This window comes from Dipodascopsis tothii (assembly GCF_038497935.1).
Source record: "Dipodascopsis tothii strain CBS 759.85 unplaced genomic scaffold V1510scaffold_17, whole genome shotgun sequence".
Classification (NCBI taxonomy): domain Eukaryota; kingdom Fungi; phylum Ascomycota; class Lipomycetes; order Lipomycetales; family Lipomycetaceae; genus Neoaidaea; species Neoaidaea tothii.
Window position 1 is genome coordinate 90206 of NW_027118001.1, and position 27543 is coordinate 117748.

General features: G+C 70.7%; 13 protein-coding genes and 1 non-coding gene across 14 annotated transcripts; 8 read left to right on the forward strand and 6 right to left on the reverse strand.

Annotated features, from left to right (window-relative positions):
- Positions 1 to 351: 351 nt before the first annotated feature.
- Positions 352 to 2082, reverse strand: V1510DRAFT_366134 (uncharacterized protein; the record flags this gene model as incomplete). The annotated part of the gene is made up of 2 exons (XM_066931248.1): positions 352 to 921; positions 1045 to 2082. 2 exons carry the CDS (start codon positions 2080 to 2082, stop codon positions 352 to 354), a joined length of 1608 nt encoding a protein of 535 aa, XP_066788608.1.
- Positions 2083 to 4586: 2504 nt separating this feature from the next.
- V1510DRAFT_417770 (mediator complex, subunit Med22) lies at positions 4587 to 5192 on the reverse strand. Its single transcript, XM_066934011.1, has 2 exons — positions 5132 to 5192; positions 4587 to 5099 (listed from the first exon to the last, which is right to left on the reverse strand). Exons 1-2 carry the CDS (start codon positions 5163 to 5165, stop codon positions 4867 to 4869), a joined length of 267 nt encoding a protein of 88 aa, XP_066788609.1. The 5' UTR covers positions 5166 to 5192; the 3' UTR covers positions 4587 to 4866.
- Positions 5103 to 6542, forward strand: V1510DRAFT_417772 (uncharacterized protein). Its single transcript, XM_066934012.1, has 2 exons — positions 5103 to 5244; positions 5366 to 6542. Exons 1-2 carry the CDS (start codon positions 5220 to 5222, stop codon positions 6355 to 6357), a joined length of 1017 nt encoding a protein of 338 aa, XP_066788610.1. The 5' UTR covers positions 5103 to 5219; the 3' UTR covers positions 6358 to 6542.
- A 985-nt stretch (positions 6543 to 7527) lies between these two features.
- On the forward strand, positions 7528 to 8912 carry V1510DRAFT_417774 (mitochondrial carrier domain-containing protein). The gene has a single exon (XM_066934013.1). It carries the CDS (start codon positions 7857 to 7859, stop codon positions 8802 to 8804), a length of 948 nt encoding a protein of 315 aa, XP_066788611.1. The 5' UTR covers positions 7528 to 7856; the 3' UTR covers positions 8805 to 8912.
- A 1034-nt stretch (positions 8913 to 9946) lies between these two features.
- V1510DRAFT_417776 (Acetamidase/Formamidase) lies at positions 9947 to 11296 on the reverse strand. Its single transcript, XM_066934014.1, has one exon. It carries the CDS (start codon positions 11238 to 11240, stop codon positions 9996 to 9998), a length of 1245 nt encoding a protein of 414 aa, XP_066788612.1. The 5' UTR covers positions 11241 to 11296; the 3' UTR covers positions 9947 to 9995.
- Positions 11297 to 12145: 849 nt separating this feature from the next.
- On the forward strand, positions 12146 to 13488 carry V1510DRAFT_417778 (Acetamidase/Formamidase). The gene is made up of 2 exons (XM_066934015.1): positions 12146 to 12180; positions 12219 to 13488. Exons 1-2 carry the CDS (start codon positions 12171 to 12173, stop codon positions 13454 to 13456), a joined length of 1248 nt encoding a protein of 415 aa, XP_066788613.1. The 5' UTR covers positions 12146 to 12170; the 3' UTR covers positions 13457 to 13488.
- Positions 13489 to 15011: 1523 nt separating this feature from the next.
- On the forward strand, positions 15012 to 16311 carry V1510DRAFT_417781 (uncharacterized protein). Its single transcript, XM_066934016.1, has 3 exons — positions 15012 to 15154; positions 15187 to 15810; positions 15842 to 16311. Exons 1-3 carry the CDS (start codon positions 15147 to 15149, stop codon positions 15852 to 15854), a joined length of 645 nt encoding a protein of 214 aa, XP_066788614.1. The 5' UTR covers positions 15012 to 15146; the 3' UTR covers positions 15855 to 16311.
- Positions 16312 to 17599: 1288 nt separating this feature from the next.
- Positions 17600 to 19031, forward strand: V1510DRAFT_417784 (uncharacterized protein). Its single transcript, XM_066934017.1, has 3 exons — positions 17600 to 18608; positions 18704 to 18710; positions 18879 to 19031. The coding sequence occupies exon 1, from the start codon at positions 17663 to 17665 to the stop codon at positions 18542 to 18544; it is 882 nt and encodes a 293-aa protein (XP_066788615.1). The 5' UTR covers positions 17600 to 17662; the 3' UTR covers positions 18545 to 18608; positions 18704 to 18710; positions 18879 to 19031.
- A 19-nt stretch (positions 19032 to 19050) lies between these two features.
- Positions 19051 to 21789, forward strand: V1510DRAFT_430541 (N-acetyltransferase B complex non catalytic subunit-domain-containing protein). Its single transcript, XM_066935375.1, has 3 exons — positions 19051 to 19135; positions 19228 to 19344; positions 19375 to 21789. The coding sequence occupies exons 2-3, from the start codon at positions 19228 to 19230 to the stop codon at positions 21685 to 21687; spliced, it is 2430 nt and encodes an 809-aa protein (XP_066788616.1). The 5' UTR covers positions 19051 to 19135; the 3' UTR covers positions 21688 to 21789.
- Positions 21790 to 22501: 712 nt separating this feature from the next.
- Positions 22502 to 24013, forward strand: V1510DRAFT_417789 (membrane bound O-acyl transferase). Its single transcript, XM_066934018.1, has one exon. It carries the CDS (start codon positions 22906 to 22908, stop codon positions 23866 to 23868), a length of 963 nt encoding a protein of 320 aa, XP_066788617.1. The 5' UTR covers positions 22502 to 22905; the 3' UTR covers positions 23869 to 24013.
- Positions 23969 to 24924, reverse strand: V1510DRAFT_417790 (ribosomal protein S5 domain 2-type protein). Its single transcript, XM_066934019.1, has one exon. It carries the CDS (start codon positions 24655 to 24657, stop codon positions 24004 to 24006), a length of 654 nt encoding a protein of 217 aa, XP_066788618.1. The 5' UTR covers positions 24658 to 24924; the 3' UTR covers positions 23969 to 24003.
- Positions 24885 to 24956, reverse strand: V1510DRAFT_t154. The gene has a single exon. It is a non-coding gene; the product is annotated as a tRNA-Met (tRNA).
- A 111-nt stretch (positions 24957 to 25067) lies between these two features.
- On the forward strand, positions 25068 to 26070 carry V1510DRAFT_403438 (Rad9/Ddc1; the record flags this gene model as incomplete). Its single annotated transcript, XM_066932170.1, has 4 exons — positions 25068 to 25181; positions 25222 to 25459; positions 25491 to 25914; positions 26004 to 26070. 4 exons carry the CDS (start codon positions 25068 to 25070, stop codon positions 26068 to 26070), a joined length of 843 nt encoding a protein of 280 aa, XP_066788619.1.
- Positions 26071 to 26198: 128 nt separating this feature from the next.
- On the reverse strand, positions 26199 to 27539 carry V1510DRAFT_417794 (uncharacterized protein). Its single transcript, XM_066934020.1, has one exon. It carries the CDS (start codon positions 27521 to 27523, stop codon positions 26405 to 26407), a length of 1119 nt encoding a protein of 372 aa, XP_066788620.1. The 5' UTR covers positions 27524 to 27539; the 3' UTR covers positions 26199 to 26404.
- Positions 27540 to 27543: the final 4 nt, after the last annotated feature.

Here is a 27543-nt window from a genome sequence, read left to right on the forward strand (position 1 = left end):
CCACTCCATCACTGTCGGTCCTGCATGCTCTGCGGCTATATGCTCTGCGGCTATATGTCCCGCGGCTACATGACCCTGCTGCCGCCCGAGAGCCCGCTCCAGAGTCGCCGCCGTGATCTCGTGCCCCCGGCTGCCCAAATCGCCCACCTAAATATAGCATTTATACATGTACTTTACAGGCTAAATCAAAACTAAGAGACAGATCTATTGTCTATGAAAGCCCGGAAATGAAGGCGCATAACAAAACAAAACCAATCCATAAGTCCACATCCGTCCAGTCCCACAAAGTTCGTATGAGTAGAATGAAAACATAAAATATAACAAGTGTGCAATCTGCGCCAAGCGCTGTCCTTAGGTCTGAAGGCCGGTCTCGGCGTCGAGCTCTTTGACGAGGACCTCGCGGGCACAGCGCTCCCACTCGACGTCGATCCAGCGGTTGAGAACGCGCTCGCGCCACTTGATGATGGCCTTGCGCTCGTCGGCGTCGCTGTTTTCGGTGCGGACGAGCCGGACGAGGACGCCGAGGTGGCGGAGCGTGCGCAGGTCCTCCTCGACGCGCTGCATGTCGTGGACGAGGTTCTCCTCGAGCACGCCGATCTTGTCGCGCAGCAGGCTCTGCCGCTCGGCGGTGGGCCCGACGCGCAGGTACGCGCAGGAGGACGAGAGCGCGGCGGCGTAGTTGAGCTTGGCCACCCAGTCGTTCATCTCGTCCTCGGACGAGGCCTGGAAGATGTCGCGCGAGCCGGTCTTGCTGACGACGGTGAGCACGGTCCGCAGCTGCGCGTCCGTGTTGGCCGGCGACAGCGGGAACGACGACGGAAACCGGTAGCTGGCGTCGTGCAGGGCCAGGATCGAGCTGGTCTCCATGATCTCGTCGGGGTGGAAGCCCTGGATCGGCGGCGAGAAGACGTAGGCGTCGGTCTCGACCGTGTCGGCGGCCGGCGGCAGCAGCGGCGACGGCGCCGGCGACGGCGCCTGCGCTGCGGCGGCGGCCGCCTGCATCTCGGCGTGCAGCGCGGCCTTCTCGTTGAACTGGTACGGCACGTTCTGCAGCTGCTCCATCAGCCCGCGGAACCACGTCACGTTCTTGAAGAAGTAGAGGTGGGTCAGCGTCAGCAGCACGCCCCACTGCCGCGGCCGCTTCTTGCGGCGCGCGTCCACCGGCGTCAGCAGGCCGAACTTGGCCAGCCGCAGCTTCTTGGGCTCCTGGTGGCGCTCGCGCGGCGGCGGCATGCTCACCGGCAGCGGCATGGCGATCGCGTTCGGGATCGCCGCCAGCGGCGCCGGCTGGATCCGCCGCGGCGGCATGATCCGCAGCACGGTGCCGTTCAGGAACGCGTCGCGCAGGACCTCCACGTCGAACTGCCGCGACGTGCCCACGTACGAGTACGGGTCCTCGGGCGTGAAGTCGGCCGGCGACGACAGCCGCAGCTCGTTGAGGTCGTAGTCCAGCAGAATCAGCGAGTAGGGGTCGATCGTCTCCTTGAGCGACCGGCTCACGAAGCTGCGCCGCTGCCGCAGCGTCGGCGGCGTCTGGTCGCCGGTCGCGCAGTGGTCCTGCGTGTGCACGAACGGCGTGTATGTGATGTTGTCGAAGAAGACCTCGAGGATCTCGTTGGCCACGCCGCCGACCTGCGTGTTGCGCACGTAGTCGGCCTTCTGCATCTTGTGCTTGTTGCTCTTGTTGAACGCGTCCGTGTTGAGCATCAGCAGCGAGAACGCCACGATGTACGCGTCGTCCACCGACACGTAGATGCCGGGGTTGCAGTAGTGGTACCGCTTGGCGAATGCGTCCACCACCCGGTCGATCTGCTGGGTCTCCTTGGGCAGCTGCACAAAGTAGAGGAACTTGCGCATGGCCAGGTCGATCGGGTAGTTGGTGAAGTCGAAGCCATCGAGGATAACCTTGAGCACAGCCGCGTGGAACCCGTCGTCGGTCCGGCACAGCAGCTGCACGATCGTCGAGCGGTCGACGACGGCGCCCTCGACGCGCCGCAGGTACTCGGCCGGCGTCTCGTCGCGGTCGCCGTCCGTGCCGGTGATGCGCACGCGCGGCGGCAGCAGCTGCTGGGCCACGCGCATGCCGATCGTGCGCACCGGCCCGTCCGCGTCCGGCACGTCCGCCGGGCTCGGCTCCGAGCCCGACCGCGCGCGGTTGCGCGGCCGCCCGCCGTCCGTCATGCGCTCCTCGATCGACGACAGCGTCTGGCTGCGCTGGCGCCGCTGCCGCAGCGACGCGGCCACCGAGGCCTGCGACCGCACCGACTGCGACCGCGCAAGCGGGGGCGCCAGAAACGCCGCCAGCGCGTCCGCCTCGGGCGTGGCCGGCGACGGCAGCGCGCCCATCGACAGCGGCCGCGCAGGCTCCGTGATGGACGCGTCAGGCGACGTCGGTGCCGAGCGGTCGCTGGGCGGCGTCCCGAAGAAGTTGAACGGCGACCGCTTGCGCCGGAAAAAGTTGCGGTACGTCGACAGAAACGACGCCGAGATGTCCTGGGCCTGCTTGCGCGGCGCGGCCAGCGCGGCCAGAGCGGCCGGGCCGGCGCCGGGCGTGGCCGGCGCAGATGCGGTCGCCGGAGCAGGCGAGACCGGCGACGGCGGCCGCGAGATCGACACCCGCGGCGACACGGGCGCGGACGTGGCCAGGCGCGCCTCCGCCGGCGGCTCGTGGAACGACAGCAGCGACTTGGGCCGCGCCGGCGGCGCCAGCTGCGCGTCCGCCGGCGGCGGCACGATCGTCACATGGTGCTGGTCGTTGAGCAGGATCGACCGGACCGATGGCGTCGGCGACGACTGCGTCGGCGCCGCCGTCGCCGCCAGCACGGCCAGCGCCGGCAGCGACGCCGACGACGACGCCTCGTGCAGCGGGTGCTCGGGCTCCTCGAACGTGACGCGCGACCGCGACAGGTCCTGGTGTGACCGTTTGCGCATGCGCGCCGACCGGGTGTTCTTCTTGCGCGGCGACCGCGGCGGCCGCGGCACGCGTAGGTGCGCCTCGGCGACGAATGGCGCGGCCGGCGGCTCGAGCGCGTCGCGCGCGTCGGGGTCCTGCGAGATCGTCTCGAGCGTGTGTGCGCGGCGGCGGCCGCCGACGAACGACGACCGCGACCGTCGCCGCGGCGCCACCAGATAGAGGTCGTCCTGGGCGGCGGCGGGCGTGTCCGAGGCTGCCGACGCAGTCGACTGCGTCGACTGGGCCGAGTGGCGACTGCTGGTGGAGACCGAAGACCGCCGCAGCCGGTTGAAGAGCGACGAAAACGAAGAGGCGGCAGACGTGGCTGCGGTTGTGACCGTGGCCGCGGTCGTGTCCGAGTCCGTGGACCCGGACCGCGACGACCGCGACGAGAACGGCAGATGCAGCGAGTGCGTCAGCGAGCGCGACCGCGACCGCGAGCGGCCGCGGAGCGTGTCCGAGACCGAAAGCGACGACGACGACGAGAGCGGCGTGGCCGCGGCGACGAGCGACGTTGCGGACGCGGACGCGGACCCAGCGACGGACCCGGTCGCGGACCCGGCCGCGGACCCTGCCGCGGACCCGACCGCGGACCCGGCCGCGGACCCGGTCGCGGACCCAGCCGTGGACCCGGCCGGCCCGGCCCCAGGCCCGCCTGCCAGCGCCGCCAGTCCGCCCGGACCGCTAAACGCGCCCAGGCCCGCGCCCGCAGGCCATCCGATCCCGCCGGCCGCGCCCGCGGCCCAACTACCGCGTCCGCCCCCCGCCGTCGGCGGTGTGCCGGCTGTCCCCACCGGCCGCGGCCCGTCGCCAAAGTCGTCTGCCCGCACGCTGCTCCCGCTGCTGCTTGTGCCGCTGCCGCTGCTGCTGCTGCCGCTGCCGGACGCGCCCTCCGCGTCCGGTCCAGCGCCGCGCCCGCTGCCGCCGGAGCCCTGGCCCGCCATTGGATCAGGCGACCGTCGCCGGCGGTGCTGGAAGGCGTGGCCGGCCATGGTTGGCGAGCATCCCTCGCAGGGCGGCTGGATGGCTAGTCTGGCCCGTCGTTTCCAGCCCAGAGATGACGGTGATGGAGCGGAGTCGACTTAACGTGGCCAAGACGGGTGCCGGAGTGAAAATATTCGGATGGAGTGTGGACGTCGCGGACGCAGCAAGGGTTAACGGAACGGAAAAACTGTGGAGGACGCTGGCGCGCACAACGCGAAACCGCTCCGCAGCCGCCGCCCTGGGCCACGCACACGTAGCCGACACGCGCCCGACGGTCTGCGGCCGGCCGCGACGGCTCGAACGATATGCGTGACGGGGGCTGTCACGGGGGCGTCACAGGCGACGACGGCGCGGCCAGTGGGCTGGCCAGTGGTCGGCCAGTGGCAGGCGGTGGCCGGCCAGAGGCTGCACAGTGGCTGCGCGGTGGCTGCACAGTGGATGGGCCACTGCGCCCCAGACGCGCGCGTGCAGCGTGCGGCCGCGCATGTCTGGCTGCGCCCGGCCCACGACGGCGGCGGCTACGTGCGGCCGGCAGGTGCCCGGCCGGAGGACCCGGCGCTGGCGCTGCCCGCGCAGGCGGACGCTGGGCAGCAGCCGGCTCTGCCGACCGCCCAGTGGACCACGGCTAGTGGACGGGCTCCCGTGCGTTGTGCTCCTGTGCCTCCTGTGCCTCCTGCACCTCCGTGCCCCTGAGGCTGCAGCGTGGCTGTGCGCAGCCGAAGCGGCCCGATTAAGCAACCAAGCGTATTACTATGTACAATCCAGCAGCCGGCGAGCCGCCGCGCAGCCGCCGCCCTTGCAGGGCCGCCGGCCGGCTCACCGGCCACGGCCCGCCGGCACTGCGCCAGCCGTAGACAGCGTACGCCGCACGGACGGCGCACGGACGCGGGCGTCTGAGCCGCACGAGCCGCACGAGCCGCACGCGCGTCCTACAACGAGTCCACCTGGAACGACGCCGACATCTGCCCCAGCAGCCAGGCCTCCTTCAGCGCCCGCGTGATCGACAGCAGATCCTCCACCGCGCGCACGATGGACGTGGCGTGGCACTCGATCTGGTACGTCTCGGTAGCCGTCGTCGTCAAATCCTTGCCCAGCACCGGCGCGAGCTCGACAATGTCGGTGAACTCGGACACCAGCTGGTTGGTGGCATCGTTGATGCGTTCTGGAGTCAGCTTGGCTCAGCGTGGCGCTTACGCGTGATGGACGCCGTCTTTGTCTGCGACGCCATGGCGGTGAGGACGAAAACTGGCGATCGCCGACGTTGACCTCACCACCCACCACCATGTCCAACCAATCTGGAATCCAGGGTGAGTCGAGCGCACGCGGGGCGGCGGAGGCCGCGGCCTAGACGGGTGCCCGGCGCGCCCGTACCATGGCCGGCCGAGGCCTGCCGCTACCGCCGCGCCTGCCGAGCGCCGCTGACCGCAGCGTCGGACGCCCTCCTGGACGCGTTCCGGGCGTTCAGCAGCGGCCCGGAGCGCGCGCTGGTTGTCAAGATCGAGAACGAGACGCTCGTGCCGGGAGCCGTCCTGCCGTCGTCGTCCGAGGACCACGTGGCCGATTTCGTCGTGCTGGAGCCGCACGTCAGCGACAGCGAGGCCATGTACGTCCTCTACCGCACCGCGCCGGCGCAGTACACGTTCATCTCGTACGTGCCGGACGCAGCGCCGGTCCGCAGCAAGATGCTGTACGCGTCTACGCGCAACACGCTGCAGCGCGCGCTCGCGGGCGCCGGCGACCTGTCGCTGACGCTGTTTGCGACGGACGCCGACGAGCTCACTCCCGACGGATACCGCCGGTTTTTGGCCCACAACAACCTGGCTGCGCCGCTCACAGAAGAGGAGCGCGCGCTGCGCACCGTGCGCGAGTTCGAGGCCGTGGGCGACGCCGGCGCCGCCGGGTCGGCGCGCCGCGCGCACGCCGGCGGCGTGGCCATGCCTATGAGCGCGTCGGCCGAGGGCGCCCTGGCCGGCCTGGCCGAGGCCGGGCCCCACCGCAAGACGCTGGTCGTGCTCGAGATCGACGTGGCTGCCGAGAAGCTCGAGCTCGTTGCCGCGATTGAGTCCGACGGCTCGGACCTGACGGCCAACATGGTCGGCGACTCGCCCCGGTACACGTTCTTTCTGTACGAGCACGAGCACGCAGGCCAGACCGAGGAGTCGCTCGTGTTCATCTACACGTGCCCGCCGACTGCGCGCATCAAGGAGCGCATGCTGTACGCTTCTGCGCGGGCGGCCGTGCTGGCCGAGGCCGAACGCCTGAGCGGCCTGCGCGTGGCCAAGAAGCTCGAGGCCAGCGACAGCGACGAGATCGCCGCGCTGAGCCCGGCGGCATTGCACAAGGAGCTGCACCCACCGAAGGAGACCACGCGGGCGGCGTTTGCGCGCCCGAAGGCGCCAGGCCGCCGGCCCAGAGCGTAAACAATGCATGTTTTGAGCGGGAGGCCAGTCCGGCAGCCACAGTGGCGCACGGCCGCAGCCCCAGTCACACCCCGTGCGGCATGTAGCCGCAGAACTGGCTGGAGACGCCGGGAGACGCTGCGGTGTGGAGTCTCCAGCGGTGTCCGTCGAGAGCGCGGCGGCGGGACACGGCCCAGCGGCTATATGCCGCACTCCGTGCGGCTCACCGCTGCCTGCAGTGGGCTGTGCCGCCGGACGCTAGTTGCGCCGTGCCCACTCTGCCGAGGGCCGCGCCGGGTAGCGCGTGCTGCGAGCAGGCGCTGCGCCGCGTGCGCCGCGCGGCGTGCGGCGTCCGGACGCCAGCGCACACCGGTCGATCGGCAGGGGCGCGCCGCACCACGTGCGGCTCGCGCTCGGACGCCGGGCCCGCGCCGCGCCGCGCACCGTGCGGCGGTCCGCTCATCCCCAGCCCCACACGCCGCGCGCCGGCCGGGCGCCGCGCCGCGCGCCGGCAGCCAATAGAGGCCGCGCAAGCGCGGCGTCCCTCCGCCGCCACCTCCGTCCCTACTCCGGGACCGCGCCGACCTCACCCGCGGCCGCGGCGCGCTGGCCCCCACAGGAGCCCACGCATGCATCCGACGCCCCAGACGCCTCGCGCCCCGCGTGAGCGGCGGACGGCGCGCCCAGGACCGCGCGCCGTGACGGTTGTGCCGACAGCTCCAGACTTTCTCCGGAGCCGGGTAACGTATGTCCCAACTCAGCCGATCTACGCCCAATTGGGCAAGAAGTGCTGGGAATCTGGAGAACCTCGGATAATCTGGGGTCAGGCTCGGCGGCCGCACGGCGACCGCACGCGAGCCGGCACGGGTGCCGGCCGCGAGCGCCGCGCAATGCGGGGCGCGGGCCCTGCGCCGCGCGGGCGGCGACCCGCGGCCACCCAGCCGGCGCGGGTCGCGCTGTGGGCGGCGCGGCCGGCTCAGTCATGTACCGCCCCGGAGAACGCTCGGCGCGGCGCCCCGGACGGAGCGTGGGCGCTGCGCGGCGGGCGCCCCGCGGCGGCCCCGCGGCAGCCCCGCGGCGCCACGGCGCGCGGCAGCGCGGCCGGTGCGCCGCCGACCGACCTCAGTCGGGCGGCGGCCGGCGCGGCTGGCGGCGGTCCGGCCACGCCTAGCCGAGCCGACACAGGCGTCGGGCGCGGCCAGTGGGCCTGGCGCCGGGCGGCCGGGGTACCGGACCCGACCCGGCGCGGGGTGCGCGGCGAAGCAGCTAGGTCTAGCTTGTCTTTCCCTTTTGATGTTGACTTTGGGCATGGCAAACCTTGTGGCCCGAAGTTGCGGTCTGTCCGCCGGGGTCGGGCACGCGGACACGGCACGCGGAAGCAATGGCCCTTGCCCTTGCCGCAGCCAGGGCGTCCAGTTCGGCATGATAGTCGTGACAAGGCGCGGCACCCGAGGCCGAGTATATAACCCACGCCGACGCCGCTCCGGCCACACTTCCACCCCACAGACCCCGGATTCACAATGCCCGAGAAAAAGAAGCCGTCGACCGGTGTGCACCTCGCGTCAGGCGGCATTGCCGGTCTGTGCGAGGCGCTGACGTGCCACCCGCTCGACACGATCAAGGTGCGGATGCAGCTCTCGACCCGCACGCCCGGCATGGCCAAGCAGGGCTTCTTCTCGACCGCCGGCTCGATCATCAAGCGCGAGACGCCGCTGGGCCTGTACAAGGGTCTCGGTGCCGTCATCACCGGCATCGTGCCCAAGATGGCCATCCGGTTCTCGTCCTTCGAGCTCTACAAGGAGTTCCTGGCCAACTCTGAGACCAAGAAGACGTCGGCGACCGGCATCTTCGTCGCCGGTCTCGGTGCCGGCACGACCGAGGCCATTCTCGTTGTCAACCCGACGGACGTGGTCAAGATCCGTCTGCAGGCCCAGAACCACTCGATGACGGACCCCATGGAGATCCCCAAGTACCGCAACGCCCTGCACTGCGCCTACACGCTCGTCCGCGAGGAGGGCCCGGCCGTGCTCTACCGCGGCGTGGTCCTGACCGCGCTGCGCCAGGCCACCAACCAGGCGGCGAACTTCACGGCCTACAACGAGGGCAAGATCTACCTGCGCGCGATGCAGCCCGAGCTCGAGGACCTGCCGTCGTACCAGCACATGGTCCTCGGCCTTATCTCGGGCGCCATGGGCCCGCTCTGCAACGCCCCCATTGACACTATCAAGACCCGCATGCAGCGCGAGGCCGGCCAGACCGGCGAGGGTGCGATCACCCGCGTCTCGCGTATCTCACGCACTCTCATCCAAAAGGAGGGCTTCTTCGCCTTCTACAAGGGCATCACCCCGCGTGTTATGCGCGTGGCCCCCGGCCAGGCCGTCACCTTCGCTGTCTACGAGCAGGTCTCCAAGGTCCTGGATAACCTCATGCCGACCGTCAGCGAGGTCCTCGACGAGTTCAAGGAGTGATCGCTGCAGGCGTGGCATAGACCCGCGCTCTGTCCGCTCCTTATTTACGATATGTCTGTGTATGTTTTTGTTTATAGCTCTCAAGGCATTTCTGCATGTTCCGTCGCTTCCATGTGTGCGTCCGGCCGCCTGTGATTCGCTCACGGGTGGCTACCCGTAGCCGCCGCGGCCTCGGCTGACCGCGGGCCGGTTGCACGAGCGACGCCGGGCGGCCGCGTGGCCGCCTGCGCCGCAGCCCGGCCGCACCCCGTACGCTGCTAGTCCCCGGCTGCCGGCCGCGGCGGGCTGCAGCCGCCGGCCCGGCCCCCGTGGCCGGCTTTTGCGCTGATCCCCGCCCCGCGCAGACAGGTGACGGCGCCCATCCCGCGGCGACCATCCGAGCGGATCTGCGCGCGCCGCGCTGCGCGGACGGAGGGCTGCAGGCGTCGGCGTTAGGCCTCGGCACCGCCGCACGGCGCCGCACCGGGATCCGCGCCGGCCTGTGCGGCTCAGTGCGGGGAATAGTCACATGCACCCCACGTTACCCGGGGAAACCCGTTACCCGGCACCCACTGGCCCGAGGCAGCTCCGGCCGCCCGCCGCGCCGCACGCCGCCGGCATCCCGCGCACCCGCGGTTGGCGTTCCGGCTGGCTAAATGTTTACACGGCGGCGGGCGCGCCACGGTGGCCCAGCGGCTGGACCGCGGCCTGCGGCGCGGCCGCCGACGACCGACGTTCGACTCCCGGGAACCCTTGTTTTCGCGCACGCGCACCGCCACGCTGCGCCATGGTCACCGCCACGCGGCCTGTCACGCAACACTGCCACGCACCGCCACCACGCCAGCCACGCGCCCGCGACCTTCGACCGGCGTTCGATCGGCCCGCCGCACAACGCGGTCACGCGCCGGGCCGGCTCGGCAGCCGCGGCCCGGCCAGAGGCGGCCGGCGCGGCCGCGGGCCGCGTGCGCTTGCCCAAGCTTGTGGTCTGTGGCTGCGTGCGTGTCTGCGCGCCGACGTATGTCTTAGTGGGCCTTGTCTCCACCTCGGCTTTGCCTACTCCGAACAGCGATAGCACGCCCACCGGCGGCCCGCCAGCACACAACAACGACTACCGCCAGCACCTCGCCAACTGTCAGCGCGCAAGCACGCCTGACCGCAATTGATGTCGTGAATCATTTAATTTAATACATACAGGACTCAAAAAGTCAGGATTTACTCCGAAGTGAGAGCGCAGTTGGTCTCAATGATCTTCTTGAAGCCGCCCTCGACCGGGAGGCACTCAAAGTCGAAGATGTCGACAGGGATTCCGAGCGTAGTGCACGAGTTGGGAATGTCGACAATGGCCGCGATGTGGCCCTGGACGGGCGCGCACGACAGCAGAATGTAGAGCTGCTCGCCCGTGTAGCCGAACTTCTTGAAGTACTCGATGAGCTGCAGGCACGACTGCTTGTAGGCAACGTTGACGTCCAGGAAGTGCTGCTTGCCGTTCTCGTCGACCGAGATACCCTCGAAGGTCAGGTAGCGCGACGGGCCGTAGTGGGGCTCGACCGGGCCAGGGATGTACATGGGGTTCTTCATGCTGAGGTCGGCAACACCCTTCTTGATGAGCGAGCACTTGAGGGTGATGACACCAGCCATCTCGATGGCACCGCAGAACGAGATCTCGCCGTCGCCCTGCGAGAAGTGCAGGTCACCGACCGAGAGACCGGCGCCGTCGACGTAGACGGGCAGGTACGACTTGGAGCCGCGCGACAGGTTCTTGATGTCGCAGTTGCCGCCGTGCTCACGGGGAGGGATGGTACGGGCACCCTCCTCGGCGATCTTGGCCGCGAGGTCGCCCTCGGCAGCGCCGGCGAACGCGCCCTTGGTCAGGGGCAGGTTGGCGACGGTGCGGTCGGTGCCAATGGACGCGTGGTAGCCGACAAGCTCGGTCTCACGGCGGTTCCACTCGGCCAGCAGCTCGGCCGAGGGCTTGCAGCCCATGATGCCCGGGTGGATCAGGCCGGGGAAGCGCACGCCCGGAATGTGGCGCGACGAGCAGAAGATGCCCTCGAAGTCCCAGATGGCCTTGGCCGCGTTGGGGTAGTGCGAGTCGAGGAAACCGCCGCCGTTGTTCTTGTCGAAGATGGCGCAGTAGCCCCAGGGCTGCTCGTCGAGCGGCTGGACGTCCTGGATCTCGACAACGAGCACGTCGCCGGCCTCGGCACCCTCAACCTCGACGGGGCCGGTCAGGTAGTGGATCCGGCTCAGGTCGGCGTTCTTGATGTCGTCGGCGCTGTCGTTGTTGCCAATCTGGCCTCCGGTCCAGTCAAGGCACTCGAGCTTGAAGACCTCGCCGGGCTTGACCTTGCACGAGAACGGCACGTCAGGGTGCCATCTGTTGTGCAGCTGCGGCTGCTCCCACGCAGGCGTGTTGAGGTCGACCTTGACCGCGGTTCTAATGGCTTCCTTGGGCATGTTGATGGAGATGTTTGTGGACGGCGGGCCGAGACGGGCGTCGCCGACTATAAATACCGCGGGCTGCTATCTCGCCGGGCGAGATAGACTATGGGCGGCGCGCCCGAAGCGGCCAAGATACGCTGCCCAATGGCAGCCCCGCCGGGCCAGCCCAATCCGTGGCTTGGGCGTTTGGCGCAGCCGGGGAACTCTGATAGAGCCACTCCCTGGCTAGGCGTGACACTGGGCAATCTTAGGGCGCCCGATAGATAGCGCCGCCGCGGTCGGCCCGGCCTGTCGACGCGGGCACGCCCTCCAATTGGATCTGTGCGGAGGCGCTCGGCCACGCCTGGGCACGGGCGCCGTGGCGCGGCGCTGGCGGACGCCGCCGGGCGCGACCCAGCCGCCTGGAAGCCGGGCCCATGGCCGCGGTTCGCCCGGCCGCGTGGTTCCAGAGCACTGGTGCGCGTGTCGGATGTCTCAGTTCGTTTAGACTAGTGCGGCACGCGGCGGCGTAGATACGCGGATAGGCCCAAAACGCACTAGCCGGGAAACGTTCGTCCCAACGCCCAATCGGTCGTTCCGTTATCTCTCGGCCGGAGACCCGAAAGAGGCAGGCGGACCCCGGCGTGCGGCGCGCGCTCCGCCGGAGCGCCGGCCGGTCGCCAGCGCGAGGGGGGAACGGACGGCCGTGCCCTCGGCGCGCCTGGGGGCGGCGCCCGTGCCCGGCGCCCGCGCGGGCACGACGCCTCCCCGGCCGCCCGGACGTGAGCGGGGCTTTTGAGTCAACGTCGGTGGAGTCGGCGGGGCACGGACGTGATTGGCGCGGGCGCCGCCGCGCGCCCGCCTTATCGGCGCACTAGACGCCAGCCCGTGGTGCTATCACCCGGCGTATATATGTCAAGCCGACCCGACAGCGGCCAGCACCGAACCAACACCCGGACACACACAATGCCTGTGGGTGAGTGCGGCGCGGCCGCGCGCAATGCTGACCGCCAGACGCTATCAGAACCGCAATTGAGCTCGACCTGAGCAAGTCGCCGTACGGCCAGGTCGGCGTGCACAACCGCTGGCACCCGGAGATCCCGTTCGCGGCCACGGCCAAGCAGGGCGAGGTCTTCCATGTGCAGTGCTTCGACTGGACCGGCGGCCAGGTCGGCAACAACGACTCGGCCGACGACATCCGCAACATCAACCTGGCGGGTATCCACTTCCTGTCGGGCCCGATCGGCATCGAGGGCGCCGAGCCCGGCGACGTGCTCGAGGTCGAGATCCAGGACATCCAGCCGTTCCCGGACCGCCCGTGGGGCTACACCGGCATCCTCGACGTCGCCCAGGGCGGCGGCTTCCTGGACTCGCACTACCCGACCGCGGCCAAGGCCATCTGGGACTTTGAGGGCATCTTCGCGTCGTCGCGCCACATCCCCGGCGTCAAGTTCCCCGGCCTGATCCACCCGGGCATCCTCGGCACCATGCCGTCGCCCGAGCTCCTGGCCAAGTGGAACAAGCGCGAGGGCGAGCTGATTGACTACCACGCGTCCATCAACACGCCGCACATGGTCGCGCGCCCGCCGCAGGAGGAGGGCGCCTACGCCGGCCCGCACATCGCGTCGGACGCCATGGCCAACGTCGCCCGCGACGGCGCTCGTACCGTCCCGCCGCGCGAGCACGGCGGCAACGCCGACATCAAGAACCTGTCGCGCGGCTCCAAGGCGTTCCTGCCGGTCTTCGTCAAGGGCGCTGGTCTCTCGGTCGGCGACCTGCACTTCTCGCAGGGCGACGGCGAGATCTCGTTCTGCGGCGCTATCGAGATGGCCGGCATCATCACCCTCAAGTGCAAGGTCATCAAGAACGGCATCAAGGACTTTGCCATGACCTACCCCATGTACCTGCCCGGCCCGGTCGAGGCCCACTACGGCCCCTCGCGCTACCTGACCTTCGAGGGCATCTCGGTCGACGAGAAGGGCAAGCAGCACTTCCTCGACGCCAACGTTGCCTTCAAGCAGGCCTGCCTGAACTGCATCGAGTACCTCAAGCGCTTCGGCTACTCGGGCGAGCAGATCTACCTGCTGCTCTCGGCCGCGCCGGTCCAGGCCCACATCGCGTCCATCGTCGACATCCCCAACTCGTGCATCAGCATGGGCATCCCGGCCGACATCTTTGACTTTGACGTCATGCCCAAGGAGGGCGAGGTCGAGAAGCGCGACCTGGGCACCTGTGCCTTCCCGTCGTCGTAAGCGTTAGCTAGCGTAATACACCTGTAAATATACCTCCGGCAACTGCCGCGTCCCTGGCTACTCCACTGGCCCCTGAATTTTGCGTCCGCTAATGCATCCCGGCACTAGCGTGTGTCGAGAGGACCACTGCGGCCTGCCGACCGGGCGGCTGTCTGTGCGCAACGGTTCCTCTTGCGATCCTCCGCCGGCGACTCGGTTTGGGCGTCTGGCGACTGGCGTAGACGCCAGCCATCGTGGCGACTCACCTGTCGCCGCCGCCAGGCGTCGCGGCGACTCACCTGTCGCCGGGCCGGTCGCGCTCCACACGCCGCACGCCGTGCGGCGCATACCTTACCCTGCATGGCGGCTCTGCACCGGCCCCGTCGACGGCCGCTGCTGCGACAGGGGCCGCACAGCGTGCGGATAGTCGCGCAAACCCGGCTGCTGCTGCCAGCGCAGTGTAGCTCGGCCGGCAGCCCAGATGCTCTCGATGGGCCGCCACAACAGGCCGCGTCACCAGCTTACGAGCCTCCGGCGGCGACTCCGTCGAGGGTGCCTGCCTTCGGCAGTGAGCCGCACCGCGTGCGGCATATAGCCGCACGGACCCCAGGCCGTCGCGTCGCGCGCGTTTCCCCTCTGCCCGCAGGGCAGCCACCCTCGACGGAGTCGCCGCCGGAGGCTCGCCCGCTGGATTGCCTACGAGCCTCCGGCGGCAAATCACTGCCAGACGCTCGCCGTCCGGCCCGCGGCGGACACCGCAGCGCTGTGGAACGGTCGTCAGGTACGCGTTGTCAGAGGCAGCAACTAAAAAAACTAAGATGAGCTTAAACACACACAAACCCTTAAAGTAAACCCTAATGTTTAGCGAGATCGACGCGTCGTGACTCTTACAAGTGTGGGACCAGATGCGCTGGCAGCGGCTGCGTGATAGGAAGGCAAGCGGCTGCGGCGGCTAGGCACGGGCGGGGCGCGAGCGACGGGGCGATTGCTGGCGGGTGCCAGCGGCCCCACGGCGGCTATATGGTGCGGTTATATGGGGGCTATATGGTGCGGCTACATGCCGCAGCCTACTACGCGGCAGCATGACGCCGCCCGGTAACGGCAGCCACGGCACCGGCGCACGCCGACACACCAAGCAAGACAGCCGGCGACGCTGGCGCCCGGCCAGGCGTGCGACACCGCGGCCGGCGCCAGCACTCGACTCTGCGGCCGGCACCGGCAGCCGAGGCTGCGGCCGCATGACAGCTGCGGCCGAGCCGCGCAGCTGCACGGCGTGTGCACTTGTGCGACGCTGTGGCGGTGCGTGACAGCGCGTCGCAGTGCATATTGCCACCAGTGGCGGTGCGGGCGGTGCAGTCGCCCGCCAGCAGCGCCGGGCGCCGCGGCCGCCCAGCGCCGGGGCCGGCGCAGCCAGGGCAGCCGGGCACGCCGCGGCCGCCCGCCGGGGCCGCCCGCCGCGGCGCAGGCGCGCCGCGCGAACGCGCGAACAGGGCAGCAAGGGGCGGGTATATGGTCACGTGACGTGGCTGGGCGCTGCAAGATGCGGCCCTCCGCGCCGCGCCAGCGCACGCCGCGGCAAGGCGCCCGGTGGCGGGCTGCCACTTAAAGACGGCCGGGGGGCCGGGCAGCTTCCCAGAACACCGCGAGGCCGGCTCGCCAGGCCGCCGAGTTGCGATCTGCTTTTCTTCTGTCTCGACACCGACACTGAGGCATGCCACGGTAAGCAGACGGCGCGGGCGTGCTGACGACAGGATCATCAAAATCGCACTGCCATCGCTGTACTCGTCGACCGAGTCCGGGTCGGGCACGTACGAGTCCAGCTACGACTACTCGGACCAGTCGACCGTGCGCAGCGCGAGCACGGTCCACGCCGGGGGCCGCCAATTCTACGTGGACGACGAGGGCGGCATCCGCAGCCAGTCGCCGACGCCGTCGCTGCCGTCAAACATCGTGCCGTTCCAGCCGGGGCCGATTCCGCACGATCTGCGGCGGCCGCCGTCGGAGCGGAGCAGCCGCGAGCGGTCAAGCGCGCGGGAAAGCGTGCACAGCGCGCACGACCGGACGGCCTCGGCCACGCCCATGCCGGGCTCGTTTCCGTCGCCGGCGCCGCGGCAGCGGTCCGTGTCGGCGTCGCACGCGCGCACGACGTCGCCGACCAAGTCGTCGTCGTCGTCGTCGTCGTCATCGTCGTCGTCGTCGCGGTCTCGCCGGACCGTGTCGTCGTCCGACTACGCCACGTCCCACGACTCGACCTACGGCCCCTACGACTCGTCCTACGGCTCGTACGACTGCTCGAGCCGGACGTACACGTCGGGCTCGTATCTGCCCACGGACAGCTACATGACCGACACCGACCGGTCGATGCACATCAACATCAATCTGCGGCGGCCGCCGTCGCCGCACGCGCCGCGGCCGCTGACGCCGCGCCAGCCGTCGCCGTCGCTGGTGGAGGAGATCGTGGAGACGATCGAGTACGAGCGGGCGCCGAGCTCGCACTCGTCGCGGCGCGTGCCGTCCGTGGTCTCGGTCCGCGAAAGCGTCCACGAGAGCATCCACGAGGACTACGAGCGCGTGCCCAGCCGGCGGACGGTCAGCAGCAGCAGCAGCAGCAGCCGGCCGACGGCGTCGAGCCACCACAGCCCGGTGCGGTACGAGACGCCGCTGTCGCACCACTCGCACCGGTCATCGCATCGGTCGCGGCCGCCGTCGCACCACTCGCCGCAGATCATCTACAAGCCGGCGCCGGTGCGGCCGCCGTCGCGCACGCCGTCGCCGCCGCCGCGGACGCCGTCGCCGATCATCATCTACCAGCCCGCGCCGGCGGCGCCGGCGGCGCCGCGGCCAGCGCCCCGCAAGGCCCAGCGGATCATCATCCAGCAGCTGGCGCCGCCAACGCCGCTGCCGCCCGAGCCGGAGCCGACGCCGGAGCCGATCCACATCACGGCGCCGCCGCCGCCGATGGCGCCGCCGGTGCCGCCGGCGCCGATGCCGCCGCCGAACGTGCAATGGACCGAGCCCAAATACCCGGTGTACCAGACGCCGCCGCACTGCAACGTGCCAATCCCCATGTCGCCGCCGGCGTGGCCACAGACCGGCGGCGCCTACTACCCCCACGGCTACCCGCAGCCGGAGCCGCCGTGGCCGCCGGTCAACGAGAAGATGTGGGCGCAGAAACCGTGCAAGAAGAAGAAGAAGAAGAAGTACGAGAGCTCGTCCGAGTCGTCGTCGTCGTCGTCCGAGTCGGACGACGACACGTGCTACCACGGCTGCGCGCGGACGTGCGTGCGGCGGCACCACCAGCATCCGCGGCGGTGCCGCGCGCGCCAGAAGGAGTGCTCGTCCGCCCGGCGGGCGCGGTCGCGCGAGTGCGAGCGCGAGCGGCGGCACGAGCCGCGGTGCGAGCCGGCGCACAAGTGCGGACGCAACTGCGCGTGCGACCGCGACCGCAGCCGCGACCGCATCGTCATCGTGCCGGCCGCGGCGGCCGTGGCGACCGCGGCCGCCGGCCAGGACGTGCACGCGGGCGGCGGCCACGGCTGCCACCAGCACAACTGCAGCCACCAGCACGACTGCCACGCCCACAGCTGCCACGGCGGGTCCAACGGCATCTACGACTTTGACCGGGGCCTGCGCGAGGGCCGCGACCTGATGCGCGAGATGGACCGCACGCGCGAGCTGGACCGGCTGCGCGACCGCGAGCGCGAGCGCGAGCTGCAGCGCGACATGCAGCGCGACGGGCGCCCGCTCGACGGCGGCCGCGAGTACGAGCTGGGGCGCCGCGAGGAGATGCTGGAGCGCGAGCGCATGCGGGCGCGCGAGCGCGAGCGCGAACGCGAGCGCGAGCGCGAGGAGGAACGCCGCAAAGAGCGCGAGGCGCTGGAGGAGGAGCGCCGCAAGGAGCGGGAGGCCATGGAGCGCAAGGAGCGCGAGCGCGAGCGGGAACGCGAGTACGAGCGGCAGCTGGAGCGCGAGCGCGAGCAGCGCCTGCTGCGCGAGCTGGAGCGCGAGCGCGAGCGCCGCGCGGTGGCCGAGCCCGCGCCGCCGCCAAAGACGGTGCAGGCCGCGGTGCCGGCGCCGGCGCAGGCGCCGCAGCCTGTGCAGGTGGCCGTGCCTGTGGCCGTGCCTGCGCCCGCGCCGGCGCCGGCGCCTGCGCCCGCGCCGGCTCCTGCGCCCGCGCCCGCGCCCGCGCCCGCGCCCGCCCAGGCCGCGCCGGTCCAGCAGCAGGGCATGGCGCCCGAGCCTCTGGGCATCGTGCCGCCGCTGCAGGCCGCCGCGCCCGCCGAAAAGAAGCACAAGGTACGCGCGTACTGGGACTACTGCATCCACGGATGCCCGTTCCCGTGCCAGCACCCCCGGTACCTGCCCCAAGGCATGCCCGGCACGTTCCCGAACGAGTACAAGCCGCCCGAGAAGGAGGTGGTCGAGAAGGTGATCGTCGACGACACGGCCCTCAAACTGCTCCAGGACGAGATCGAGAAGCTGCGAAAGATGGAGGCCGACCGGCTCCAGAAGGAGGCCGAGGCCAAGGAGGCGGCCGCGCGCGCGGCCGAGGTCCAGAAGTACGTGGATGCGGCCGACAGCGCGAAGAAGGAGATCGAGAAGCTCGAGAAGGCCAAGGCCGAGGAGGCCGAGAAGGTCGCCAAGCTCGAGGCCGAGCGCGTTGCGCACGAGGCCGCCATCAAGGGCCTGGAGAAGGCCGTCAAGGACCACGCCGAGTACCTCGAGGTCAGGAACCGGCACATCCACGTGCTCTGGAACTCGCCGTCGGCCGACTTTGTCAAGAACTGGACGTTCCCGATCTCCAAGGTCTCGGTGTGGGAGGACTTTCTGCGCGTGCTCATGGAGGCCCTGCCCGGCGCCGTGCAGCAGCTGCGGTCGGGCATGTTTGAGCTGCGCCGGCTGACCGACAACGCCAACATCCTGCCGAGCATGTGGGAGGACCACATCGTGCCCGACGGCAAGTACGAGATCATCGTCTTTCCGCTGCCGCCCCCGCCGCGGCCGCTGACGCCGCCGACGCCGATCTCGTACGAGCTGCCGTCGCGCGCGGCGCCGGCGCCGCGCTCCTTCAAGGCGTGGTTCGCCGAGGTCGACAAGCGCATGGGCTGAGCCGCACGCCGTGCGGCATATAGCCGCACGGACCCCAGGCCGTCGCGTCGCGCGCGTTTTCCCTCTGCCCGCAGGGCAGCCACCCTCGACGGAGTCGCCGCCGGAGGCTCGTCTGCTGGAATGCCTACGAGCCTCCGGCGGCGACTCCGTCGAGGGTGGCTGCCTTCGGCAGTGAGCCGCACGCCGTGCGGCATATAGCCGCACGGACCCGGGTCGTCGCGGCGCGCGCCCTCTGCCCGCAGGGCAGCCGCCCCCGGCGGAGTCGCCGCCGGAGGCTCGCCCGCTGGAATGCCTGCGAGCCTCGGGCGGCGACTCCGTCGAGGGTGGCTGGCTGCGGCAGTGAGCCGCACGCCGTGCGGCATATAGCCGCCGGGCAGGACCGCCGCGCAGCCTCGCGCGGCCATCCGGTCCATCCACGCCCGGCGGCGTCCGGCGGCGCTAGAGCGCGTCGCCGCTATGTACTATCGTAATATACACTTTGCATCTGTCCACGCGATGTAGTCCGAAGTCAATTCGCCGAAATTTTTCACAGCGGCCGATCGCGCAACGCAACGCGCAACGCAAGGCGGACACGCACGGCGCAGCAGCAAGGTAGGCCGGCGGCAGAGCGGCGGATCGTGCGGGCGGTGGGGCCCGGCGGCCGCGTCCGGCGGCGTCGCGCCGGCAGATCGGCTGACAAGCAGATGAGCAGCTACCAAACATCGGCCATCTGGCAGGCCATCCAGCTGCGGCGGCACCCCCAGGCGCTGCAGCTGGTGCAGAAGGCCCTGCGGAGGAACCCCCAGGACCCGTACATGCTGGTAGGTGGCCCCGCGGGCGCGCTGACGCAGACCATGAAGGCGCACGTTCTGGGGCTCCTGGGCAAGCACGACGAATCGGCGGCGGCGCTGCGGGACGTGGTCGAGGCGGTGCCGACAGACATCAACACGCTCGAGCTTGCGTTCGGCGTGCTGGTGGACGCGCTCGACACGGAGCGCGCGCGCAAGCTGTACGAGGCGGCGGTGCGCAAGCGGCCGCGCGACGAGGACCTCGCGGACGGGTTCTACATGGCCATGTGCGTGACGGCAGACGTGCGCGGGATGCAGCAGGCCGGCATGCTGCTGCAGAAGGCGTTCCCGAAGCGCGAGTACGTGCTCAAGGCGGTCGAGGGCTGCTACCTGCTGGCCAAGGCCACGGCGGCCGGCAACGAGCGCACGCTGTTTGCGACGCTGGCGACGCGGCTGCTGGCGCGGGTGGCGCCGCTGGCGACGGCCGAGGAGGCCGTGCTGGACGCACACGTGCGCGCGCTGGTCGGCGACCGCACGACGGCGGCCGAGGCCGACACGTGGAACAACCTCGAGCTGACGAACGCCAAGCTGGACGCGCTGGTGGCGGCCGCGGACTGGCCGGCGGCGGCCGCGCTGGCGAGCCGCGTGCTCTTCGACGAGGGCCGCGACGACTACACGTTCTGGCGGGCGCTGGTGGACGCGGCCGGGGCCGGGGCCGGGGCCAGCGAGCTGCCGGGCCGGCTCGCGGCGCACGCGCACGAGCGCAACGGCAGCCTGGCCGCGGTGTACGCGGCGGCGGCGGCCGGCGGCGACGTGGCGGCGGCGGCGGCGGCGCACTTTGCGCTGCTGAGCACCAAGCCGTGCGCGTACGACGACCTGATCGGCTTCGTGGCCGCGCTCGACCCGGCCGCGTGGCTGGCGACGGTCGACGCCGCGGCCGAGGCTGCCGTGGCCGGCGGCGCCCGCGACCGCGCCGCCGTCGTCGTGAGCGCCCGCCGGTTCCGCTACGCGCTGGCGCCGACGGACGAGGCGTACGTGGCGACCAACATCCGGCTCTACAACGAGCTGCTGCCGTGCCTCGCCGGCAAGGCCGCCACGGACTACTACGTCGGCGACGACCTGCTCGTGCTGGCGGCCGCGTGGCTGCTCGAGCGGCGGCCGGGCGCGGCGGCCGGCTGGGCCGACACGGTCGCGGCCTGCATCTACCTGCTTGAGGTCGCGGCCGCGCGCGACTCGCACCAGTACCGCGTGCGGCTGTGGCTCGTCCGGCTGTACTCGGTGCTCGGCTGCGCCGAGCGCGCGCTCGGCCACTACGACACGCTGGCCATCAAGAACGTCCAGGTCGACACGCTCGCGCACTACGCGTTCACGCGGGCGGCCACGACGCGGCCGGCCTGGCAGCCGCTGATCAAGACCCGCGACATCTACTCGGACAACGCGGTGCAGACGCCGCGGATGATCCGCGCCGCGTTCGACCACGACGCGTACAGCCAGGTCGAGGGCATGATCGAGTTCGGCCGCCGGCTGACGACGAGCGTGGGCCGCGGGCTGCTGCTGGTCGAGAGCCGCCGCACGGCGCGGTTCCTGCGGCAGTCGATGGACGGCCTGGCCATCAACCCGCGCGTGGCCGAGTGCGAGTGGACCGACAACCGCGACCGCGCGCTGCTGGACGTGCCGGGAACGACGCCGGCGGCCGTGGCCGCGGCCGAGGTCGCGACGCGCGTCGGGCCGCTGCAGACGGGCGCGTGGGTGCGGCTGTTTGCGGCCAAGGAGGCCGTCGTCGAGCTGCTGACGCAGCCGACGCGCCTGCCGCCGGCGGTGGCCACGCTGGCGGCCGCGCTGGCGGCCGCGCGCGACGCCGGCACGGCCACTGCGGCCGAGCTGGCCGGCGTCGAGCTCGTGCTGCTGCTGGCGCGGTCCGCCGGCCGCCCGAACGACTCGGACACGCTCGCCAAGACGGCGGCGGCGCTGGCGGCAGCGTCGGCGGCGGCCACGGCCGCCGCGCAGGCCGAGCCCACGCTGACCTGGGCCTACTTCCACGACCGCCTCGAGCTGGTCGAGGCCGCCAAGCTCGTGCTGGCGCACACGGCGTGGCTGGGCACGCCGGCCGCCGCTGCCGGCGGGCCGCCGCTCAAGGCCGCCACGGTCGGCGCGGCCAATTCGCTGCGCCGCAAGGCGACCGCGCTGCTGGCCGAGATCCGCGACAAGGCCGGCGCCGCGCGCGGCAAGACCACGGCCGACATGGCGGCGCGCGTGCGGGCGATCGCGGGCGTGGCGGCCCTGGACGCCGGCGCGGCGACGCTGGAGCGCGTGGTCGAGGGCATCGCGGCCAGCCACGACGACGGGCTGGTGGCGGTGCGGAACGCGGCGATGTGAGCCGCACGGCGCGCGGCTGCCAAGCGTGACGCGAGCCGCACCGCGTGCGGCTGACAGACATGCGCGACTCAGCCGCACGGCGCGCGGCTGACAAACATGCGCGACCAGCCGCACGCTGTGCGGCTGACAAACATGCGCCGCGCGCCGTGCGGCGCGCCGGCCCGCCGCCGGCGCGCCACACCGCGCTACGCTGGCGCCGCCGATCGGCGGCGATCGATCAGATAGCCCAATCCAAGAACGCTCCCTGAGCGGGCGGCCGAGGCCGCGTTTGGCTGGGCCGGGGGCCCGGCCGCGTAGACGAACCGGGGCGTGCGCGGGCGTGCAGCCAACGGCCCGGCGGTTCCGTTATAAATACGGTGTTCCTGGTTTACTTGCCCATCCACCATCGAACCCGCAAGTGTATCTTTATCGACGGAAATGGACCGCAACCAGGCCAAGGCGACCGGCGTAGCCACGACGAGGGGCTCGGACACCGGATCGGCGCGCGAGCGGCCCGCGCGCGGCAGCGGGCGCGGGCGCCGGCACGAGACCGCCGGCGCGGCCGCCGAAAAGGCCGCGTGGGCCGACGAACGCGACTCGAGCTCGGATTCGACCGCGTCGCGGGCGTCGGCCGGCAGCGCGCACAGCTCCGGCAGCGACGGCGTCGTGGTGGACGCGGCAGACGCGGCCGAGGCGGCCGAGGCCGCGGCCGAGGCGCGCGCGGAGGCCGTGGCCGAGCCCGGCGCGGACGTGACGGTCGTGCGAGTGGAGCAGGTCGTGACGGACACGGCGGAGGAGGACCGCGGGCGCGCGCGGACGCGCACAACGACGACGACGACGACCACGGTGCGCTCGTCGGCCTCGCGCCGGCGCCGGCGCCAGTTCGCCGACGTCAAGTTCTCGCCCCAGCCGTCGATCTTCGACCGCGAGACCAGCCGGCAGAGCCAGTTCACCGGCTTCTACACGCTCTTTTGGTTCTCGACCTTCCTGCTGTTCGTCAAGACCGCGGTGTTCAACTACCGCGAGACCGGGATCGTGCTCGACACAAACATCGTGGCCATTCTCTGGCGGGACCTGGTCAAGGTCGCCGCCACGGACCTCGCGCTGTTCCTGGTCTGCTTCGAGAACGCGTACGTCCAGCGCCAGATCGTCCGCGGCCGGCTCGCGTGGATCGGCACCGGCCGGCTGGTGCAGTCGCTCTGGGAGCTCGGCTTCATCTTCGTGGCCGTCTGGGCGCCGATGTACCTCGACTACCCGTGGATCGGCCGCGTGTACCTCTGCCTGCACTCGCTCGTCCTGCTCATGAAGCAGCACTCGTACAGCTTCTTCTGCGGGTACCTGGCCGGCGAGCGCCGGCGGCTGCGCGCGGCCGAGACGGCGCTGGCCGCGACCGCCGGCTGCGACGCCGACGCGCTCGCGGCCGCCGAGGACGTCGAGTTCCACCGCGCGTCGCTCACGTCCGCCTCCGGCCGCGTCGTCTACCCCGCCAACGTCACGTACCGCAACTTCTTCGACTACATGATGTTCCCCACCGTCGTCTACGAGCTCGAGTACCCCCGCCGCGACGCCATCAACTGGCGCTACTTCGGCACCAAGGTCGCCGCCACCCTCGGCGTGTTCTTCCTCATGATCGTCCTGGCCGAGCAGTTCTTCTACGCCCGGGTGATGCACGCGCTCTCGCTGCGCGAGCTGCCGCTGGCCGTGCGCGCGGTCGAGTACCCGTACGTGCTCCTCGACCTCATGTTCCCGTTCATCGTCATGTACCTGCTGACCTGGTACATCATCTGGGACGCCATCCTCAACGCCGTGGCCGAGGCCACCCGCTTCGCCGACCGCTCGTTCTACGGCGACTGGTGGAACTCGGTCCGCTGGGACCAGTTCGCGCGCGAGTGGAACACCCCGGTGCACCTGTTCCTGCTCCGCCACGTCTACCACTCGTCCATCTCGGCCTTCCAGCTCTCGCGCCCGGCAGCCACGATCATGACCTTCCTGCTCTCGTCCGTCGTGCACGAGCTCGTCATGTTTGTCATCTTCCGCAAGCTGCGCGGCTACTTGCTCCTGCTCCAGATGTGCCAGCTGCCGCTGGTCTGGGTCTCCAAGCGCCGCTGGCTGGCCCACCGCCGCACGCTCGGCAACGTCTTTTTCTGGTTCGGCATCTACACGGGGCCCTCGCTCATGTGCTCGCTCTACCTGGTCTTCTAGCGGCCGCGCGCCCGCGCGCTGCGTCATCGTGACGTCAGCCGAGCCGCACACTGTGCGGCTCGCGCAGCCCGCCCGCCGCACCCTGTGCGGCGCTCTCGGTGTACACATTTTCTATATACATCCGGCCTCTGGCCGTCACGCCGCCACGGCCTGCCGCATCGCGGCGCTCGCCCGCGCGCACGCCGCCGTCGCCGTCGCCAGGCTGCCGGCCAGCTCGTCCGCGCTGAACACGCCGGCGCTGGCCACGTGCGCCAGCCGCCCGCACTCGCCGTCGGCCATCTCGTACGCGACCGTGTGCGTGGCCCGCACGTCCATCCGGTCCAGCTGCGCCCGCGTGGGGTTGACGACCTCGCCCTCGGCGCCGACCACGACGCTGCACGCCGCCACCGTCGTCCGTAGCGGCACCCCGCCGTCCACCAGCGCCAGCACCGCCGCGTTGATCCCGGCCGCCAGCGCCATCGTCCGCGAGCCGCGCGCCTCGCCCTCCTGCACGATCTGCACGACCACCTGGATCACAGTGCGCGGGTGCCGCTCCCGCAGGATCAGCGGCCGCACCACGCCGGCGATCTGCTCGCCCAAAAGCTGCTCTGCGGTGGCTGCGACGCCCGTGCTCGGTACGACCACCACCTCCACCACGGCCGGCCCGGCCGTCTCGTCGCGCCGGTCCGACACGGGGCCCGACACAGACGCGATCACCTTGGTTGACCCGACGGCCCAGTCCGCGGACCCGCTTGCGCGGCTCAGCGTCGACACCGCCGCCCGAATCCCGCCGTACTCTGAGTCTTCCATCGTGAGGGTGCGCCGGCGCGGTCGAGAATTTTTGCAGTGCCGTTACCCGGGCCACGCGCTCCCAACAGCCGCACGCCGTGCGGCTAACAAGCGCCCTGAAACGCGCGGTCGCACACACGACGCGGCCGTCCGTGCGCAGGCTGCCGCACAGGCGGGCTGTCCGACCGCCGGGCCGCCGGATCAGCCGCCTCGGCGAATGCGCCACCGGCGGCCCGCCGAAAAAAAATTAGCGATGCTTGGTTTCGATCCAAGGACATCAGGGTTATGAGCCCTGCGCGCTTCCACTGCGCCACATCGCTCTCATTAAATAAACGTGCCGTGCTAGCGTACACGACGGGCCGGCGCCGCACGGCGTGCGGCGCGCAGGGTAAGCCCGGCCCAAGTCCGCGCTGCGCGCGTCGCACGCCCCAATGGCCCGCGTCGCGATCGTCATGGGCGGCGCCGTCCTGCGGGACTGGTCTCGCGTCATCGGCACGCTTGCTCGGCTGTCAGATTCGCTGCTACTCGAGGCCGGTAGCGAGCAGGTGCGTTTGCGCGGAACGAGCTGACCAGATCACGGCCAAGGTGCTGAGCGCACCCAAGGCGGCTTTCGGCTCGACCGAGTTCCCGGCCGAGTTCTTTGACGACTACCGGTTCACGGGCAGCCCGGCGCCGATGCTGGTGCGGGTCCACAGCCGCACGTTTGTGTCCATCTTCCGGCGCAACGAAAAGGACGCGACGGTCGACAAGATCGAGATTGTCGTCGACGAGATCCAGCGCACAACCGAGTGCCGGATCGTGGTCAACGTGCACTGCCGCTACGGTACGAGGGAGCGCTGCCGCTGCTGACTCAGGCGTCGTCAAGACGTACCGGATCACGTACGAAGACGCGACCGCGCTGCGCGTGCTGGACGATACCCGCGGATCGCAGACATTTGCGGTCCACGCCAAAGTGCTCAAGGACTACATCGAGCACACGTCGCCGCGCGCCGAGGAGTTCGCGCTGCGGTTCGCCGGCAGCCAGGTCACGCTCTCCAGCTACACCGAGGCCATTGTGCTCAACAAGGAGATCCTCAAGCAGCCGCTGGTGACGTCCATCGTGACCGACACGGCCGACTTTGAGCACGTCATGGTGGACGACGAGTGCGAGCTGGTGTTCTCGCTGCGTGACCTGCGCGCGGTCGTGGCCCTGGGCGACATGTTCAACGCTGTGCTGACTGTGTCGCTGGGGACGGGCGCGGCCATTATCGAGTTTGAGGCCAACGAACTGCAGGTCCGGTTTGTACTGGCCCGGGCCAGCCCTGGCGCACCGCAGACGGGTGTGGCCGTGGCGTACCGCCGGCCGCGGCCCGAGACGACCGAGACAGACTCACGGCCGCGGCCGCGGAAACGGCGGCCGCCGCCGCGGCCGCCAACAGACGACTCGGTCTTTGACTTTCCGCTGTCGCAGCCAGCGGCAGAGGCAGCAGCGCCAGCCGCTCCAGCGGTGGCCGCGGCGGCTGCGCCGACCATGGCTGCGCCGGCGGAGCCTGCGCGCCGGCCGCCGTCGCCGCGCGTGGTATGGGCGCCAGAGGGAACAGAGCCGACGGCCTCTGGGTCCGCGTCCGCGTCCGCGTCCGCGCCCGCGCCCAGCACTGACGACGATCCCCTCTTCTTTGGCGACCACGACGAGGACGAGATCGGGCCCACGCCCATGCACACCCAGGTACGTCGTCCGCCGTGTGCGCTGACCCCAGGTCCGTGGAATCTTCGATTGATATGTACATATTTACAGGCCGTCGTCCTTCTTAGTCTTGGCGGCGTGGGCCCGCGACGCGCCCAGCGCCTCGTCCAGCGACCGGTACTCGTCCTCGTGCGGGTTGCGCTGGCCGTGTGTCAGCGCGCGTTCGATGGCCAGGTAGAGCGGCACGTCGAGTTCTATCAGACCGCGCTTTTCGCGCTCGCGCACGTCGTCCAGAATGCGCTGGCCGATGTCGTACTTGTCGCGCGCGCTCACGTCTTCGTCCTTGCACACCGTCCGCAGCAGCGCCGTGAACGTGCGTGCGTCGGGCTCGACGCCGTCGGCGTGCTCGAGCACTTTCCAGGCGGTGTCGGCCGACTGGGCGGCCTCGGCCACCCGCAGCGCCGCGTTCAGGTGGACCACGTTGAGCTTGACGCGCGAGTCGTCTGCCGCGAGCTGCTCGACCAGCGACACGGTCCGCGACGTCGCGCTCTGGACCTGCGGTGCGTTCTGCGCCAGGCCGCGGAAGAGAATTGTGTACGTCTGTTCGTTGGGCGTGCATGCGCGCCGCCGCATGTCGGCGAACGTCTTGAACGCGCGCATGACCCGGCCCTGCTCGAGCTGGTGGTCGATGATGTAGTTCCAGCAGACGGTGCCCTTGGTGCGGGCGCCGATCGCGAGTGCTTCGGCGTCGGCGACCCGATCGCGCTCGAGGATGCGCTTGATTTTCTCGGCTGCAAAGTACGGGTCGTTGACGACCGGCTTCTTAGGACGGGGCTTGACGGGCCGTGCTGCGCGCGGACCGGCTGGGCGTGTGCTGGCCTGCAGCGCGCCGGTTCGGCCGCCGGCGGGCCGATATGCAGAAGGGCCGGCAGGGTCTGATTTAGCGGCGGTCGCGGCCGCGCCGTCCGCGCCGGCACCGGTCTCGGCCGGCGGGCGGTCACGCCGGGTAGGCGCCCTAGGCGTGACCTTGCGACCGCCGAGCATGCGCCGGAAAGTCTCCAGTTCGTCGTCCAGATCGGACTTGGTAGCCATCAGTCGGGCCGGTTGGAAGGCGACGGCCGGCCGCCGCCACGCCCAAGGCCCGGCCAGCCCACCCGGTCGCGTGCGGACGCCTGCGGCCAGTTGCACGACAGCCGACAGGCTGCGTGGTGTGCGTGCGAGCATGTTTGCGAGTGCTGAGGTCC